General features: G+C 38.3%; 1 protein-coding gene and 1 pseudogene across 8 annotated transcripts in view; one reads left to right on the forward strand and one right to left on the reverse strand.

Moving 5' to 3' along the window:
- Positions 1–17,589, reverse strand: part of IPCEF1 (interaction protein for cytohesin exchange factors 1) — a 180,556-nt gene that overhangs the window by 106,392 nt on the left and 56,575 nt on the right. For 5 of the 8 annotated variants that reach the window (XM_058735729.1, XM_058735736.1, XM_058735733.1 and 2 more), the window contains one exon: positions 16,525–16,568. The exons of the other annotated variants lie outside the window; for them this stretch is intronic. In XM_058735729.1, coding sequence (XP_058591712.1) covers positions 16,525–16,568 — 44 coding nt within the window. The remainder of the gene's footprint in view (positions 1–16,524; positions 16,569–17,589) is intronic. 8 annotated transcript variants of the gene reach the window in all.
- LOC131515073 (small ribosomal subunit protein eS6-like) lies at positions 6,799–7,760 on the forward strand (annotated as a pseudogene).

Genomic DNA, 17,589 nt, shown 5'->3' on the forward strand with positions numbered 1-17,589 from the left:
ATATCTGATAAAGAGTTAACATCCAAAACATATAAAGAACTTATACAACTCAAGAGCAAAAAAAAAAAAACGAATAATCCAATCAAAAATGGGCATAGTACCTGAACAGACATTTCTCTAAAGAAGATATATAAAAGGCCAATGGGTACATGAAAAGATGCTCAACATCACTGGTCACTAGGGAAATGCAAATTAAAACCCCAATGAGATATCACCTCATCCCTGTTAGAATAGCCATCCATCAGCAAAAAGATAAGAGACGACAAAAGCTGTAAAGATGTGGAGAAAAGGGAACCGTGTGTATTGCTGGTGAGCATGTAAATTGGTGCAGCCATTGTGGAAAACAGTATGGAGGATCCTCAAAAAATAAAAAATAGAACTACCCCATGACCCAGTAATTCTACTTCTGAGTATTTATCTGCAGGAAATGAAAACAGTAACTTGAAGAGATATCTGCACCCCCATGATCATAGTATTATTCACAATAACCATGATGCAGAAACAACCTAAGTGTCTATCTCTTGATGGATGGCTAAAGAAGTTTGGGTGCATATACACACAATAAAATATTGTTCAACCAAAAAAAAAAAAAAACCCAAAAACCAAAAACAAGGAAATCCTACCATTTGGGACAACATGGATGGACCTTGAAGGAATTATACTAAGTGAAATAAGTCAGACAGAGAAAGACAAGATCTCACTTATAAGTGAATCTAAAATAAACAGGGGCGCCTGGGTGGCTCAGTCAGTTAAGCATCTGACTTTGGCTCGGGTCATGGTCTCACAGTTCATGGGTCGAGCCCTACATCAGGGTCTGTGCTGTCAACGCAGAGCCTCTGCCTCCCTCGCTCTCTGCCCCTCCCCCACTCATGCGTGTCTTCCTTCTCTCTCACAAATAAATAAACATTATTTAAAAAAAAAAAAAAGGGGGCACCTGGGTCGCTCAGTCAGTTAAGCGTCTGACTTCAGCTCAGGTCATGATCTCACAGTTCGTGAGTTCAAGCCCCACGTCGGGCTCTGTGCTGACAGCTCGGAGGCTGGAGCCTGCTTCGGATTCTGTGTCTCCCTCTCTCTCTGCTCCTCCCCTGCTCACACGCTCTCTCTCTCTCTCTCTCTCAAAAATAAGACTAAAAAAAAAAAATTAAAAAAAAAAAAAAGCAAACTCTAGAGAAAGAGATCAGACTTGTGGGTACCAGAAGCAGGGACTGGGGGAGGAGGAATTGGAAGCAAGTGGTCAAAAACACAAACTTCTGGGGTGCCAGGGTGGCTCAGTAGGTTAAGTGTCTGACTCTTGATTTCAGCTCAGTTAATGATCTAACAGTTCATGGGATGGAGCCCCACGTGAGGCTCTGCACTGGCAGTGTAGAGCCTGCTTAGGATTCTCTCTCTCCCTCTCTCTCTCTCTGCCCCTCCTCTGCTGGCATGTGTACTCACACTCTCTCTGTCTCTCTCTCGAAAGTAAATAAACATTCTCTTAAAGGGTGCAAACTTCAGGTTACAACACAAATAAGTACGAGAAGTGTAACAAACACGATGACTAGCTAACACCGTCGTGGGACATAAAGGAAAGTTGTTAAGAGTAAATTCTAACAAGTTCTCTTCACAAGGATAAAATGGTTTCTTTTAGTCTCGTTTTCTTTTCTTTTTACTGTATTTATATAAGAAGATAGATGTTTGCTGAACCAAAGTGGTGAATCATTTCACAAAATACATAAATCAAACCATTAGGCTGTCAGGGAACATAGTCAATAATATTGTAATAACTTTGTATGGTGACTGATGGTTAACTACACATCCCACTGATCATTTCATACTGTACATGAGTTGAATTACTATGTTGTACACCTGGAACTAATACAGTATACTTCAGCCATATTTCAATTAAAAAAAAAGAAAAACGCCACATTGCACACCTCAAATTTATACAGTGACGTTGTCATTTATTTCTCAAAAAAAAATGGAAAAAAATTTTTAAGAATACGGTGACTTCTCTAGGAGGCTCTTATAATGATATTTGGCAGAATTGGTGCTCACTGTAGCTTGCATGCCAACTCTGTAAAGTAGTATTACCTACACATTTAGAAATGAATAAACTGACATACAGAGCAGGCAGACCACCTACTTTACACAGCTAGCAAGTTATAAATTCAGAATTTGAATTCAGGTCTTCATACTCTAAGCCCGGGGCCCTTTGGACATCAGCAGTGTCCAAATAATCTTTGCCTTTTCAACTTCTCCTCAGCAATATGCTTAATTTTTCTGCAAACAGTAAATCTCATCACATTCTTACAGGATGAAAGAGTATAATAATTCTCATAGATACTACAGACATACGATCAGCAGGCACCTAATGAATATTTATTCACTTATATTGGCCCTGCCTTTATTTTAGGATAAGTTAGTGTGGGTAAATTATTTACCAAATTTGGACAATTCAAAGGGACCTTATGTGACTCAAAGTGATACCTTGTACACAAAGGGCTACATGTGCGCCCATGGGTAATTTTGAAGGATCTGATCAGGAAGGCATAGGGCTCCTAGAAAGAGACAGTGGAAAGCCAAACACAGCTTGTTTTGGAATTGAGTATCCTTGCCAAGGCTTCATTCAGAAATCATGTGGGGCTGGCTTCCTGCTCATAATCCCAAATGGGCAACTATTGCGCAATACCAGCCTGTCAACAACCCCAGTGCAAGTACCTGAATTCTGCAGCTACTGACAATTCTGGGTCAATGCTTCCAAAACTTCTAATGCAGGAGTGAGAGATGTAGCCAAGACACATCTCTTTATCCTGTAGGAAGAACTGTAAATTAAAGTCATTCTTAAACACTCTCAAATTAACGCATTTGTTGGCACAATCCATGTAAACTGTTTCCTTCAAGAATAGAGTAGCTGCCTCTGGCTGGAATCATAACATGTATGCAAAGAGACACCTAGTGGACCAACATGTAAGTATACTATTTAGCTTGAGACCAAAGACCAAAACATTATTTGACTCCCCAATTTAACATTCTTTAGGTTTCAATAGAGCATTTTTTTTCATCTGCTGGAGTTATAAACCCAGAAATTTAAGTTTTACAAAAGAAGCTCTGTGGTTATTTCTAAATGAAGTGTTTGCTCCTCTATTTGTTTTTTAAATACACTACTGTACTGCATAAAGTCCTGCAAAGTAATACAAAAATTACAGGGTAGATTGTAATTGGCCAGACACTTCAGCTCACCTTACCCCGAGCACTTGTGTGAGTATTTTTGTTTCCATCCCTTTCTAGACTTTGTGTGTGAGATTTTCCATTTGTCTTTGGGTTATTTTGTTCTTGCTTTTAAGTAAAGCCAGAGACTTTTTATTTTCCAGCCAGCCTCCTGTGGTCCGCCCAGCTTCCTGTGGCCCGCCCAACTTTGTCGCTTCACACTCTCTTTCTCACTCACACCTCACCTACACGGTTTTGTCCCCACCTCCTCACAGTCAACTTACATGTGCACCTGCCACTCTTCCAGCACCCTAGATAACATCATCTAACCTCAAAAGTAAAAGTCTGTCATCACAAAAGCCAAGGGAATCATCTATTTTTTCTTTGCCCCATAGTACTAAAATTTGGTCATGCCCAAAGTTGAGATTAGAAATTGTTTTTCAGTAAATAGGTATGTTTAATTGCAATTGCTATGACCTCAGGGACTCAGATTCATAGGATTTTAGATCTGAAAGAAATAGACTTGTCCTAGGGGGGCCAAATGACATTTATAAAGTCCAATTACTCTGGCCATGCTGTAAAAACCCATGTTGGTAGTCCCAGGAGGATGAAACGCCACACGGAAAAGAAAAAAAAACAAAGAATACCAAGGCTCTAGATGTGTAGAGGCAAAAGTGATCTTGGAAGTGGATTCTCCTCCCAACCAGTCCAGCTAAAAGCAGGTGGATCAGAGATGAACTGCCAGACCAAGTCCTTCCCAAATCCTATCATGGGCAAAACAAAGAGGTTCTTACTGCACCGTTTTCAATGAGTAAAATGGTCCTTATTTCCTCCATCACATATTTGATGGTGAAATGTAGAAAACTTTTCCTTTAACATTAGGAATAAACCAAAGATGCTCACCACCAACAACACTGTATTAGCAGGCCTCATTTAAAAATCGTAAGAGTTAAGGGGCACCTGAGTGGCTCAGTTAGTTAAGCATCTGACTTCAGCTCAGGTCATGATCTCAAGACTCATCAGTTCGAGCCCCATGTCAGGCTCTGTGCTGACAGCTCAGAGCCTGGAGCTTATTTCGGATTCTGTGTCTCCCTCTCTCTCTGCCCATCCCCCACTCACACTCTGCCTCTGTCTCCTTCAAAAAATAAATAAACATTAAATAAAACAAAAAATTGTAAGAATTATAATGATTAAAATTAAAAATTAAGACTCAGTATTCTCAGATGATACGATATTACATGTGGAAAAGAACCTGCACATGAGTTATTAAGACTACAGAGTGGACATAGAAGGGTTAATAGATACAAGGCCAATATGTAAAGCTCAATAAAATTTTCATATGCCAGTGATAAATAGCATGAAAATAAAATTTTTAAGAAGATACATATACAGCAACATCATCAAATTTCAAATACATTAGAATGAACCTAACAGAAGTTGTGTAATACTTCTATGAAGAAATCTATAAATCTATAAAACATTATTGAAATAAATTAAAGAAGAGCTAAATAGGGGTACCTGCATGGTTAACTTAACCTGCATAAGTTAAGCTTATGACTTAAGCTCGGGTCATGATCTCACTTCATGAGTTCAGGCCCTGCATCGGGCTCTGTGCTGGCAGCTCGGAGCCTGGAGCCTGCTTCGGATTCTGTGTCTCCCTCTCTCTCTGTCCCTCCCGTGCTCTTCTCTCACCCTCTCTCTCTCTCTCTCTCTCTCAAAAATAAAATAAAATAAACATTTAAAAAAATTTTTTAAAGAATAATTAAATAATTGGAAGGATGTGCTATGTTCATTAATTAGTTTACAATGTTTGAGAATGGAAAGATGACTATGGTTAGTGTTTTTTTATTTGCTCTTAATTTTACTCTTTTATGGTCATAAGGATATTATCCTACCTTTTATTCTAGAACTTTCTTTGTCTGCCTTTCATATTAGATATACAATCTACTTGCAATTAATTTTTGATTATATTTCAAATAAAAGTAAAGTTTCATTTTTAAAATTAATAACCAATTGGCTCATTATCATTTATTGACAATACTGGCATTCCCCATTGGCTCCAACCATAAAGGAAAAGCTTCATAAGTGGGAACACACTGAAATTAAGAATTTCCACTCACCCAAAGGCAACATTAGGGATTGTAAAAGCAAATGAATGAGAACAGAGTGCAATACGTATAACCCCTACAACCCCATACCAGCATGTGTAAAGAAGTCCTATTAATCAGTAAGAAACAAGCAAAAAAAAAAAAAAAAAAAAAAAAAAACCCAAGGAAAAAATGGGAAAGACTTAATAGCCATTTTACAAAAAAGTATATCAATCAGCCAAATACATATGAAAAGGTGTTTAACCTCATTAACAATCAGGCCAATGCAAGGTAAAACCACCCAAATAATGAAATTTTAAGACTGACGATACCATGTATCAACATTGTAAAGCCAATGAAAAAACTCTGAAACACTGCTATTGGGAGTACAAATTGGGGCGACCAACTGGAAAGCTGTTTAGCAATATCTGCCGAAGTTGATCACATGCACGGTCTTTGATCCATAAATTTTACGGTGAGGGGCACACGTGCCAGATGTGCAAGCAGAGGTACGCTAAACACGGATAACAATGCTTCTAGCGGGCTTATTAAAATAGCCAAAATGCGGAAAATGACCCACATGTCCATCAACAGGAAAGTGGATAAATTGTGTTATAATCATACAATGGAACACTCCTTAGCAATAAGAAGAAAAGAAAAGAAAAAACTACTTCTACACTCAGTCACATAATACTGAGGGAAAGAAGCCAGACACAAAATAATATAATCAGGCAAAACTAGGCCATTGTGTTTAGCATAGTGCTTAGTGGGCCATAAAATTGTAAGGGAACGTAAGGAAGTATGAGTTACCACAAATGGCAGGAGAGTGGTTACCTTTGGGGGGATGGCAGAGATTTATTGGAAGGGGCACAAGAGAGCATTCTAGGCTTCTGACAGTAATTCTATTTCTTGACTCAAGTAGTCTAGAATTTATGCTTTGGGAGAAATTACCGAAATATTTACACACATATATAATATGTTTACCAGGCATTGTTAAACATATGTACATATGTTGAATGGAGAAAGACGTTACAGACTAATAAAAAAACCAAAAATGGAATATATAACCTTCATAAACATATATTGCCTCAAAATACATCGAGCAACCACAACTCATAGAACTGGAAAAAAAGAAGCAAATAATTTGGCAATTATGTCGTTGAAGATTACAGCACAAATCTCTCAGCAGTCAGTGGCTTATACAGACAATAGGTAAACAGAAAAGCAGATGTAAATTTCAAATTAGTAAATTTGTAAATTAGCAATTTTCAGATACACAGAACTCTGTACTTGAGGAACAGAATACGCACACTCATTTCCTTCACACATGGTATATTATCAAAAACTGACAAAGTGATGTATTACAACAGAGGTCTTTATAAATTTCACAGAATCGATTTAACACAGATTATGTTCTCTGACTATAACACATTAATTGTAGAAATTAATAGTGAAAACGTAGCTTTAGGATATCTGTATGTCTGCTTTTTTTCGTGGTGCTTTGGAGGTGGTAAGCTGCTTCAGGATGAAGTTGAACATCTCTTTCCCAGCTACTGACTGCCAGAAACTCATTGAAGTTTGCAATGAATGCAAACTTTGTACCTTTTATGAGAAGCGTATGGCCAAAGAACTTGCTGCTGATGCTCTGGGTGAAGAATGGAAGGATTATGTGGCCTGAATCAGTGGTGACAAGGACAAACAAGGCTTCCCCAAGAAGCGGGGTATCTTGATCCATGGCTCTGACCTCCTACTGCTGAGTAAGGGGCATTCCTGCTCCAGACCAAGGAAGACTGGAGAAAGAAAAGTGCAAATCTGTCTGGGTTGCATTGTGGATGCCAAGCTCACTGTTCTCAACTTGGTCATTGTATAAAAAGGGAAGGACAATATTCCCGGACTCACTGACACTACGGTGCCTTGTCACCTGGGACCCAAAAGAGCAAGCAGAATCCACACCCTTTTCAATCTCTGTAAAGAAGATGAAGTGGGAGTGGTAGGGTGGCTCAGTCAGTTAAGCGTCCGACTTCGGCTCAGGTCATGATCTCACAGTTCGTGAGTTTGAGCCCCACATCCGGCTCACTGCTCTTCTCACAGAGCCCACTTCAGATCCACTGCCCCCCTCTCTGTTTTCACCCCCGTCCCCCGCTCACACTCTTTTTTCTCAAAAAATAAATAAACATTAAAAAAAAGACGATGTCTGCAACTATGTTATGAGAAAGCCCCTAAACAAGGAAAGTAAGAAACCTGGAACCAAAGCACTCAAGATTCAGGGTCTTGTTATTCCACGTGTCCTACAACACAAATGTGGGTGTATTGCTTTTAAGAAATAGCGTACTGAGAAAAATAAAGAAGAGGCTGCAGAATATGCTAAATTTTTGGCCAAGAGAATGAAGGAGGCCAAACAAAATGCCAGGAACAGATTGCCAGGGAACAGACTGCTGTCCTCTCTGACAGCTTCTACATTCTAAGTCTGACTCTAGTCAAAAATGAGATTTTCTAAGAGCAACAAATAAATAAGATGAGATATCAAATCTCTAAATAGATAAATAAATAAATAAAATGTCTATGTGTCTGAAAACAAAATCTCACACTACTTCTAAAAACAATTTGAATCAAGAAGGAAATCAAATGGGAAATACTTAGAATTTATCACCACTGAAAACACTACACATCAAAATCTTTAGGAGACACAACTGAGGCATTTTTAGAGGAAAACTGACACCTTAAATGCATTTATCAGAACACAAGAAGGAATGAAAACAAATGAGCTAAGGGCTCAACACATGAAACTAGAAAAATAGCAAAATAGCAAACCAAGGAAGAAATAGCGAAAATAAAGGCAGAACTCAATGAAGTAGAAAAATATGGAGAAGATCAGTAAAACACAAAGCTAGTTCTTTGGACAGAAAGTAATAGAACTCCAGTGAGACGGATTAAAGGGGTAGAGGGTATTAGATACAAATAAAAACTTTTGAGGGGCGCCTGGGTGGCTCAGTCGGTTAAGCGTCCGACTTCGGCTCAGGTCACGATCTCGCGGTATGTGAGTTCGAGCCCCGCATCGGGCTCTGTGCTGACTGCTCAGAGCCTGGAGCCCGTTTCAGATTCTGTGCCTCCCTCTCTCTCTGACCCTCCCCCGTTCATGCTCTGTCTCTCTCTATCTCAAAAATAAATAAATGTTAAAAAAAAATTTAAAAAAAAAAAAAACAAACTTTTGAGCGACAGCTATCAACCTGTTAATTATCCAGCCTGAAATTAACTTCAAAAATTTCATTTGGACACAGGCAAACAGTTAAGAAGAAATCTAATATAGAGAGATTGCCTGACAACCCGGCTTGCAACCTGCTCTCTTGAAAACAATAAAATATTTCTTTGCCCAAACCTAGCTTATTCGTTCATTCATTGGTCAGCAGGAGTAAAAATCTAATTAAGATGGAAACAAATTATACAGAAAATCAGAAAAAAATTATTTTCCCCATACTTTTTCTCCAGGCAAAATTACCTAACATTTAAAACTTATTATAACATATAAGGACGATTATATACACTCAAAATTCAAAATCAAACAAATTAGGAAACTACTGTACTGTTTCATAGTCTGTGGCTTTCTTCCGCCTACTCATCTTATCCCCTTTCAACACAGACCCCATTTCTCAAAGTTCACCAGACGGATCTTTTGTTTGTTTTTGACATTTATTAACGCTTGTCTGACCAGTTGGAACTGCCTCTTCCCCCCGCCGTGTGGCCCCACATCCCCCAAACAGGAGCAAGCATATGGCTTAGGTTTGCCACTCATTCACTCATTTATCGAATACTTCGTGGCTAACTATGTAGCACGTGCAGTTTTAGAGCCCAAAGATACAGCACAGAGTAGATAAAAGCCCCTTGCCTTCACAGGGTTTACATTTCGTGGGGTTAGACAATTAACAGGATAAATCAGTAAAATAAATAGTATAATAGATGGAAATAAATGAAGAAAAGCAAAATAGACACGAGTATTATAGAGGGATGTAATTTTGAATGCATGGATGGGAATGGTCTCCCTAAATAGGTGACATTTGAGTGAAGACCAGAATGAGATAAGGAAACAACCTGTGGGAATCCAAGAGCAGAGCAACCAGAGCACTGAATCGGGATTGAAAGGGCGTCTGGCATGTGTAAGGCCAGACATAAGGAGGCCAGCATGGCAGAGACATAGCGTAAGATGGGGGGAGGGTGGTAGGAGATAGGGGTGTAGGGATTATGGGAGGCCAGTTCCTGTGGATCGTGGGTGGTATTTCAAGCTACCGTTGAAGACTTTGGCTTCTCTTGAAGTGAAACAGGCAAGCTTTACAAAGTTTGATCTGACACACACGTGAACAGCTCTGACTCCAGCACTGAGAAGAGACTGAAAGAAGCAAAGACATAAACGGAGAGGTCAATTAAGAGGCTACTGCGGTAATCCAGGGAAGATAGGAGAATGCCTTGGACCTCAGTGAAGGGAGTAGAGGTGGCAAGAAGTAAACGGGCCAAAGTATTTAACACCTTTGCCGCAAGGGCCAATTCAGAAAAGAGTAAATGAACTAAGGTTAGCCAGGAAATCCTGCCTGCAGCGTTGGGAAAGTCGCTTGTCATTTTTTCTGGGGTTTGAGCCATGAGGACCGTGCAAGCCTGGAGTTAGCAGTGGCCATCTTGGTGACCTGGTGGGAAGAATAAATGGGAAGAGAGCTTCCAGAGATGGGGAAAAAAGAAATCTTCCTGATCCACAAAATGCTGAACCAGACATTTTTAAGAAGATGTACAGCTGAACATGATGAATATGGCTTGTGGAATTTCAGAATTGCAAAGGCATACGAAGAATTCTAAAAGTTTACAGACAGGATAAAATGGTATTATCTACAAAGAAGCAAGAATAAGAATAACATCAGATTTCCAACAGGCAGCATGGAATGTTAAAGGGTATTGGAGCAATGCCTTCTAAGTTCTCAATCAAAATAAATGTGTACATAAAATTCTATAATTCAGACACACAATCAGTCATGAGGGTAAAATACATTTGCAGACATGTTTATTCCCCGTGTACCCAATATGAAAATATTGCTTGATAAAATACTTTGATAAATGGAAAAAGAAACTTAAGGAGAAAAATGAGATATAAGAAAGGAAAAAAAAACATGACATTAAGATTCAGGAAAAGATGAGCATATAATGGAGGGAAACAGTATAAAATAAATTAAGGACAATCTATTAAAACTGATCTAAAGTATAGTTCCTTATTTCCATACAATATACCTTGCGCTGATTTTGCAATCAACCCTTACTACATTTGGAGTCTCATTTAAGTTCTAGTTATGGTTTTATAGAAAAGAAAAAGAAATAATGAAGTATGATTGATAATACAAATGAAGCCTATAGATACATTGACATATGATGGCCATTTTTCCCATAGGCATTTTTTTCATGGTTGATTACATCTATACCTTTACTAATTCCTTCTCAATAATCCTTATTTTATTTATTCCTGCCTAGAATTACCACATTAAAAATGTGAAATTAATTATTAAATTAATAAAAAGATGAAAATTACTTACCTATATAGAAAAACATAAAGAATCATGAATGTGACTGATTTCAAACAGAAAATTGTTTTATAGAGATGCCTAATCCAAAACTCCAGCAGAATTCATCAAAGAGAAAGTTATTGGTGCTTATTAAATCTAGGTTCTCTCTCCTCCCTCGCACCCCAGGAAGACCACCAGCCCCAGGTTGTTGGGAAAGGCAGTGCGACTACCTCTGGCCCATGGGTTCTGAGTGGAGGTGATGTGCATCACTTCCAGTTTGGAGAAGAGTATGAGTGCTCCACATTCCTTTTCCCTGTCGTGGCAAACCCTGAAGCCATCTGCTGCCATGGTGGTGCCACAAGGAGATGGGACTTCCATCAGCTCACCCCTCTAAGAGACCATGTGGAGAAGAAGGGCCTTCCCCTTCTCATGGGACTGGCATTGAACATATAGCGTGAATAAGAAATAAAAATTCCTTGTGGTAAGCCACTGAGGCTTCAAGGTTAATTTGCTACCACAGCATGGCCTAGGCGCCCCTGACAAGCGCTCCTTGTGCCTTACTAATCATTTACAAAAGTCTTTGCTACATTTTTTAAGTTCTATTTAAATTCCTGTATAAAGTAAACTGACATATACCCAAGGTTGTCAGTCCCTTTTATGAACACTTTAGTTGGAAAGTGGTTTTCTTAGGGAAGACATTGATATTTCAATGGAGCATAGTAAACAAATGAACTAATAAACAAATGAAATCTCTGGCAACCAGAATACTTTTGTTCCATAAGTAAGCTTATTCCTCCTCCTTTCTACGCTCACTGTCCATAAACAATAAATGCAGAAGATTTTCTGAGAAAGTGACCCACTAATTTGTGGAAATAACCTCAAAAGACTGTGAGATTTTCAGCTAATAACTTCTCAGTTTGGGAGTTGGGTTCTGTCCCTTAGAAAGCTGTATCTGTATTTTTGAACCAAAATATTAAAAAGCACAAATATTATTTAACCAGAAATAATAACACCACAAATGTTAGCCTGTTCTCTTGATAATTTGAAAAGCTTGTAGATTCTGTTTCAATCCTCTACATAAGTATTTTTTCAGCTAGCCAATTCTTTCTTTGTAATCCAGTGTCCCCATTCCTGGTCACATTGGTGTATTTTGTGCAAAAAAAAATTACAAGCCTTCAGAAGAAAACATATGTGGTCATCTATTCCTTAACTGCCAGCGCATAGGAATTTAATATAGAGTTTATTTTAAACTAAGCCAATAAATCCTTGGAGTCCAAGTTGTTTTTCCATTAGAGGTATGAAACTTGGCCCCACATGTTTCTGTTCTGGAAAAAGTCCACTGACGCTCTGAATCACCTGGTAACATAAATTAACATTAAGTAGGTCTTAGAACATAGCCTTCATAGGCACAGCAGGAAAAAAAATGAATTGGAAAAATATAACCTTACATTCAAAATGTATTCACTTCAAACTTCACAATATTCGCTGCCCAGTAGGAATATGTCAAAATAATTAGACAAGCATTCTGTACTTAACAATTCCATGAAAAGTGTTGGTTGGAATGTAAAATGGTACAGCTGTTGTGAAAAACAATTTAAAATTTAAAGTAGAATTAACATATGATCCACCAATTCCACTTCTGGGTATTTACCCATAAGTATTTTAAAAGCAGGGTCGCAATGAGATATTTATACATCTATGCTCACAGCAACATTATTCACAATAGCTAAAATGTGGAAGCAACCCAAGTGTCTATCAATAGATAAATGGATAAGCAAAATGTGGTATATACACACAAGGGAATATTATTTAGCCTTTTAAAGGAAGGAAATGTTGACATGTGCCAAAGCATGGATGAGCCCTGAGGGCATTAGGCTAAGTGAAATGAGCCAAGCACAAAAAGAAAAATACTGTACAATTCCACTTGCAGGAAGGACTTCCTAGCACGTCAAAATCTAAAGACAAAAAAATATAATGATGGTTGCCAGGGGCTGAGGGGAAGGGAAAAGAGGGGAAGAGAGTTATTGTTTAACGGGTGTAAAGTTTTAGTTCTACAAGATGAAAAGAGTTGCAGGGATGGATGGTGGTGATGGTCGCATGGTAACGTGAATGTGTTTAATACCACTCAATTTTACACTTAACAATGGCTCACACGGGGGGGTGCCTGGGTGGCTCAGTCAGTTAAGCATCCAACTCTTGGTTTTGGCTCAGGTCATGATCTCCATCCAGCATGGAGGCTACTTGGGATTCTCTCTCCCCCCCCCCACCTCAGCCCCTCCCCTGCGCGCGCGCTCTCTCTCTCTCTCTCTCTCTCTCAAAATAAACAAACTTTAAAAATGGCTCACACAGTAAATCGTATGGTTCACACAGTAAATCTTATGGCTCACACAGTAAATTTTATGGTATGGGTATTTTACCACAATTTTAAAAAGTGAAGAAAAATTCTATGAAGAACTAAAAATAATCACGGAACCAGAAATGTAGGTATGTGTAAATGAGAATGAAATGTGAACTGCCTACTCTCATTACACACTTGGACTGAGAATTATGCCTTTAATATATCTGAGTGACTATAAAATTGCTTAATGACGATAGTAAAGATGAAAATTATTACTATGCTTTTGCATCAAGTTGGAAGACATTGTATTACCCTAGTAGCTGTTCAAGACTTTCTCTTAGGTAAACATCTAGCTTTGCTAGAGAAATAATAATTTTTCTATTATTAATAAGCCCCTTTGTTGTAAAATGTTACATCCAGAAGTGTTTAAATGCACGCAGAAAGGCCTATGTAAGGCAATGAGAGGAAGATGGAAAATTGGGCCCAGAAAATGAAGAAAAATGGTGTGGCGGAAGTGACATCCACAATGTTGGGGTAAGTAGAAATTAATCAACAGTCTGAGCTTTGTCTTCACGTTGGCTTCAGGTAGAACCAAGACAGCATCAAGAAACTTGAAGAGGTTGGTTGCTAGAAACTCCTAGAAATCATTGTCAGATGTACTGTACTCTTATGCATCATAAATTTGGGGGATTAGTGACAACTGTGTAAGTATCTCCAAGAGGCACAGATGCCCCAGCTGATGACAGTATCATTCATTCGTTACTATCAACTAATATTTGTTGAATGTCTATATACTATCTGTTGTTCCAAGAGCTATAGTCATATTAACTCATTAAATCCTTGCATCAGCTTTATGAGGTACTATTACTGTCTCCGTTCAACACGTGAGGAAAGTGAGGCAGCTAAATGTTAAGTAAAATGACCAAGGTCACATAGGTCGTGTCAGAGACGAGATCAAACCCAGGCCGTCTGAGTTCAGAGACTATCATTTTCACCACTATACCCTGTCTCTGATTTTGTTCAGAGCAAGAATTTCTATAATCCTTAGCAAAACTGAGATTATCTAATGTGGTCATTGGCTAAGTATCATCATCCATAAGAATTATCAAATTTTACATTACAAGAGACCAGAGAGTTCATCTAACCTGGTCTTTCTACCAACACAGGGTTCCCTCATAACATACCTTTTTCTGATAACAAGCTGGGCTCTTTCCGGTTACCTTTCATAATGAGGAGGCCCCTGATCTAAGGATCAGAAATGTTTTGCTAGAAAAAGTACTTGGTAATTGACAACTTCTAGAGATGGTAAAATCCACCATATTTTTTCAATACCTTCTGGTAACTAGTTTGTAAATCATCAATGAAAAATGTATGCATAAAAAGTATCCCTTAAAATTCCTCAACAAAATATTGAATGATGGCCAATAAAGCATTCTTTACCGTAGAAGGCAACGTGAGAGTTTTCTTGACCTGAATCACATAATGTGTCTCATGAATAAATATATATCTCAAATACACACAAGTTGAAACAATAAGACTTTATGTGTTTGAAGACATCTAAACAGTAAACATGTGCACCAAAACTAACTTTTTGTCAGTGACTTGGACAACAAGAACAATGGATTTTAACAATTATATTTTAAATTTTTTTTTTTTCAACATTTTTTATTTATTTTTGGGACAGAGAGAGACAGAGCATGAACGGGGGAGGGGCAGAGAGAGAGGGAGACACAGAATCGGAAACAGGCTCCAGGCTCCGAGCCATCGGCCCAGAGCCCGACGCGGGGCTCGAACTCACGGACCGCGAGATCGTGACCTGGCTGAAGTCGGACGCTTAACCGACTGCGCCACCCAGGCGCCCCGAGGATTTTAACAATTAAAGAAGGAAAAGAGAGGGAGATGGTCACCAAAATGAATGATGGTGACTAATGGGTCATGGGTAGCAATGTTTCAAAGACAGTTGCAATATAATTGGGAGTGGTAGAAAATACATACCACGGTCAATAGTGATCATTCTTGTTAAGGTTTGGCTAATAGAAAAATAATAGTTAAATTCATATATTAATATTTTCTGAAAAATTGCCAGACTTTCAGTTATATCCATAGAGTCACACACCAAAACAATGTGTCCTTGATAGATAGCTCTGAAAAGAATGCTTCCCATGCATTCCCCAGCAAGTTTAGAATTGTATTTCATCTTTAAAAAGGAATTAAACTGGGGCGCCTGGGTGGCTCAGTCGGTTAAGCGGCCAACTTCAGCTCAGGTCACGATCTCGTGGTCCGTGAGTTTGAGCCCCGCGTCGGGCTCTGGGCTGATGGCTCAGAGCCTGGAGCCTGCTTCCGATTCTGTGTCTCCCTCTCTCTCTGCCCCTCCCCCCATTCATGCTCTGTCTCTCTCTGTCTCAAAAATAAATAAGCGTTAAAAAAAAAATTTAAAAAGGAATTAAACCAAACAAGAGATGGATGTCTTAGTCAGGAGCAAAGAAATACAAGAATTCTTTTAAAATTATTTTATAAATATAAAATCAAAGGAAAAATGAGAACTACACACATATTCAAAAAACGAGATCCATTAGTGCCTAGATCCATTAGTGATGAACTTTAAAGGCAAGAACACCTTAAGATTATCTTACTTTTATAATTATTAAATATAAATATTTTATTTGAATCAATAGTAAATTTAGATCAGTAAATGCCTCATTTTTTAGATCATTCAACTTGCACTTGAGCATCTAAACACATACGTGCTTATAAAGTAGGTTATTCACACAATTATACATCTATGGTACTTTGGTAGTTATGGTATGTTCCTGACCACCAAGGAGATCAAAAAATATCATTCCATATATAAACTGCTTTACTAAAAAATCCTCCCACTGAGGGGCGCCTGGGTGGCTCAGTTGGTTAAGTGTCCAACTTCAGCTCAGGTCATGATCTCACACTCTGTGAGTTCGAGCCCCGTGTCGGGCTCTGTGCTGACCGCTCAGAGCCTGGAGCCTGCTTCAGATTCTGTGTCTCCCTCTCTCTCTGCCCCTCCCCTGCTCATGCTCTGTCTCTCTCTGCCTCAAAAATAAATAAAAACATTAAAAAAAAATTTTTAATAAAACAAAAACCCTCCCACTGAAAAGCAATTACCACCATGAATCCACTTTTCAAGGGAAATCCAGAGGACCAAAGATGAGTGGTTATTCATTAATACTATTAGCTTCCCTCTGCATTAATATTAGGCAAAGCATAAATATTGGCTGTTACAGGAAAATAAACACAGACTATTACAGTTTGGTTCACAAATTAGAATAACAAAGTAGAGTACAGGCCCTTCAGTTCATAAAAGTCACTAAAAGAAAGAATTCGTTTTGAGGAATTTTCAATTACATACCAAAAAGCTGTGAGTGTCCTCGTTCCAGCTCTCTTGCCTCTGATCTGTACAAGAAAAGGACAAGAAAGGGGTCATAATATTTCTGCCTGGACCCAACTGCCTAGGAGGAAGTCAGAATCCTATTACATCCAAGAAGAGGTAACAAAATAAGAACTCACTCATCATAATAACTATCCAAATAAAAAATGAGACAAAAAGTTCTATCTCCCCAAAAAGAACAAGACCTAGGTAGTAAACTAGCAGGAAAATCATTAAACTGAGATCCCCTGGAACTGAATGTTTTCTAAAAGATAAAGTGAAAATAATGTTCAAATCCCTTTAAACACTCCTCAAGATATATTTTTACTTTGCTTTTAAGTATCTTGAAAGATGTGCACATGAATTTAGAACTTCCATCTGTTTTCCTGGAATTCTGTCAGTGGGAAAATGTTTCATATTAGTAATAATCATCCCACTCATTGCCCAAATCATAAGTTTTTAAAAGTACAGGTTTTTGTAAGACTTCATTTTTTAGAGCAGTTTTAGGTTTACAGTAAAACTGAGAGGAGGGCACAGAGATGTCCCCTATGTCCCCTGCCCGCACATGTGCATAGTCTCCCCCATTATTAACATCATTCGCCAGAACAGTATATATATTTTTTTACCAAGGATGAACCTACACTGACACATCATAATTAGCTAAAGTCCATAGATTACCGTACAGTTCACTATTTGTGTTGTATACTCTATGTTTATAGAAAAATGTACAATGACCTGTATCTATCATTATATCATGTTATAATATCATATGATATAATATTATAGCATTTTCATCACCCTGTGTATTCATTCATTTCTCCCACCCCTACAACCACTGAACTTTTATTGTCTCCATAGTTTTGCCTTTTCCAGAACATCACATAGCTGTAATCATATAGTATGTATGTAGCCTTCTCATACGGACTCCTTTCACCTAGTAATACGCGTTAAAGTTTCCTCCGTGTCTTTTCATGGCTCAATAACATATTTCTTTTTAGCACTTACTAATATTCCATTTTCTAAATGTATCAGTTTCTTTATCCCTTC

Source organism: Neofelis nebulosa, chromosome 6 (genome assembly GCF_028018385.1).
Source record: "Neofelis nebulosa isolate mNeoNeb1 chromosome 6, mNeoNeb1.pri, whole genome shotgun sequence".
In the NCBI taxonomy this organism is placed as follows: Eukaryota; Metazoa; Chordata; class Mammalia; order Carnivora; family Felidae; genus Neofelis; species Neofelis nebulosa.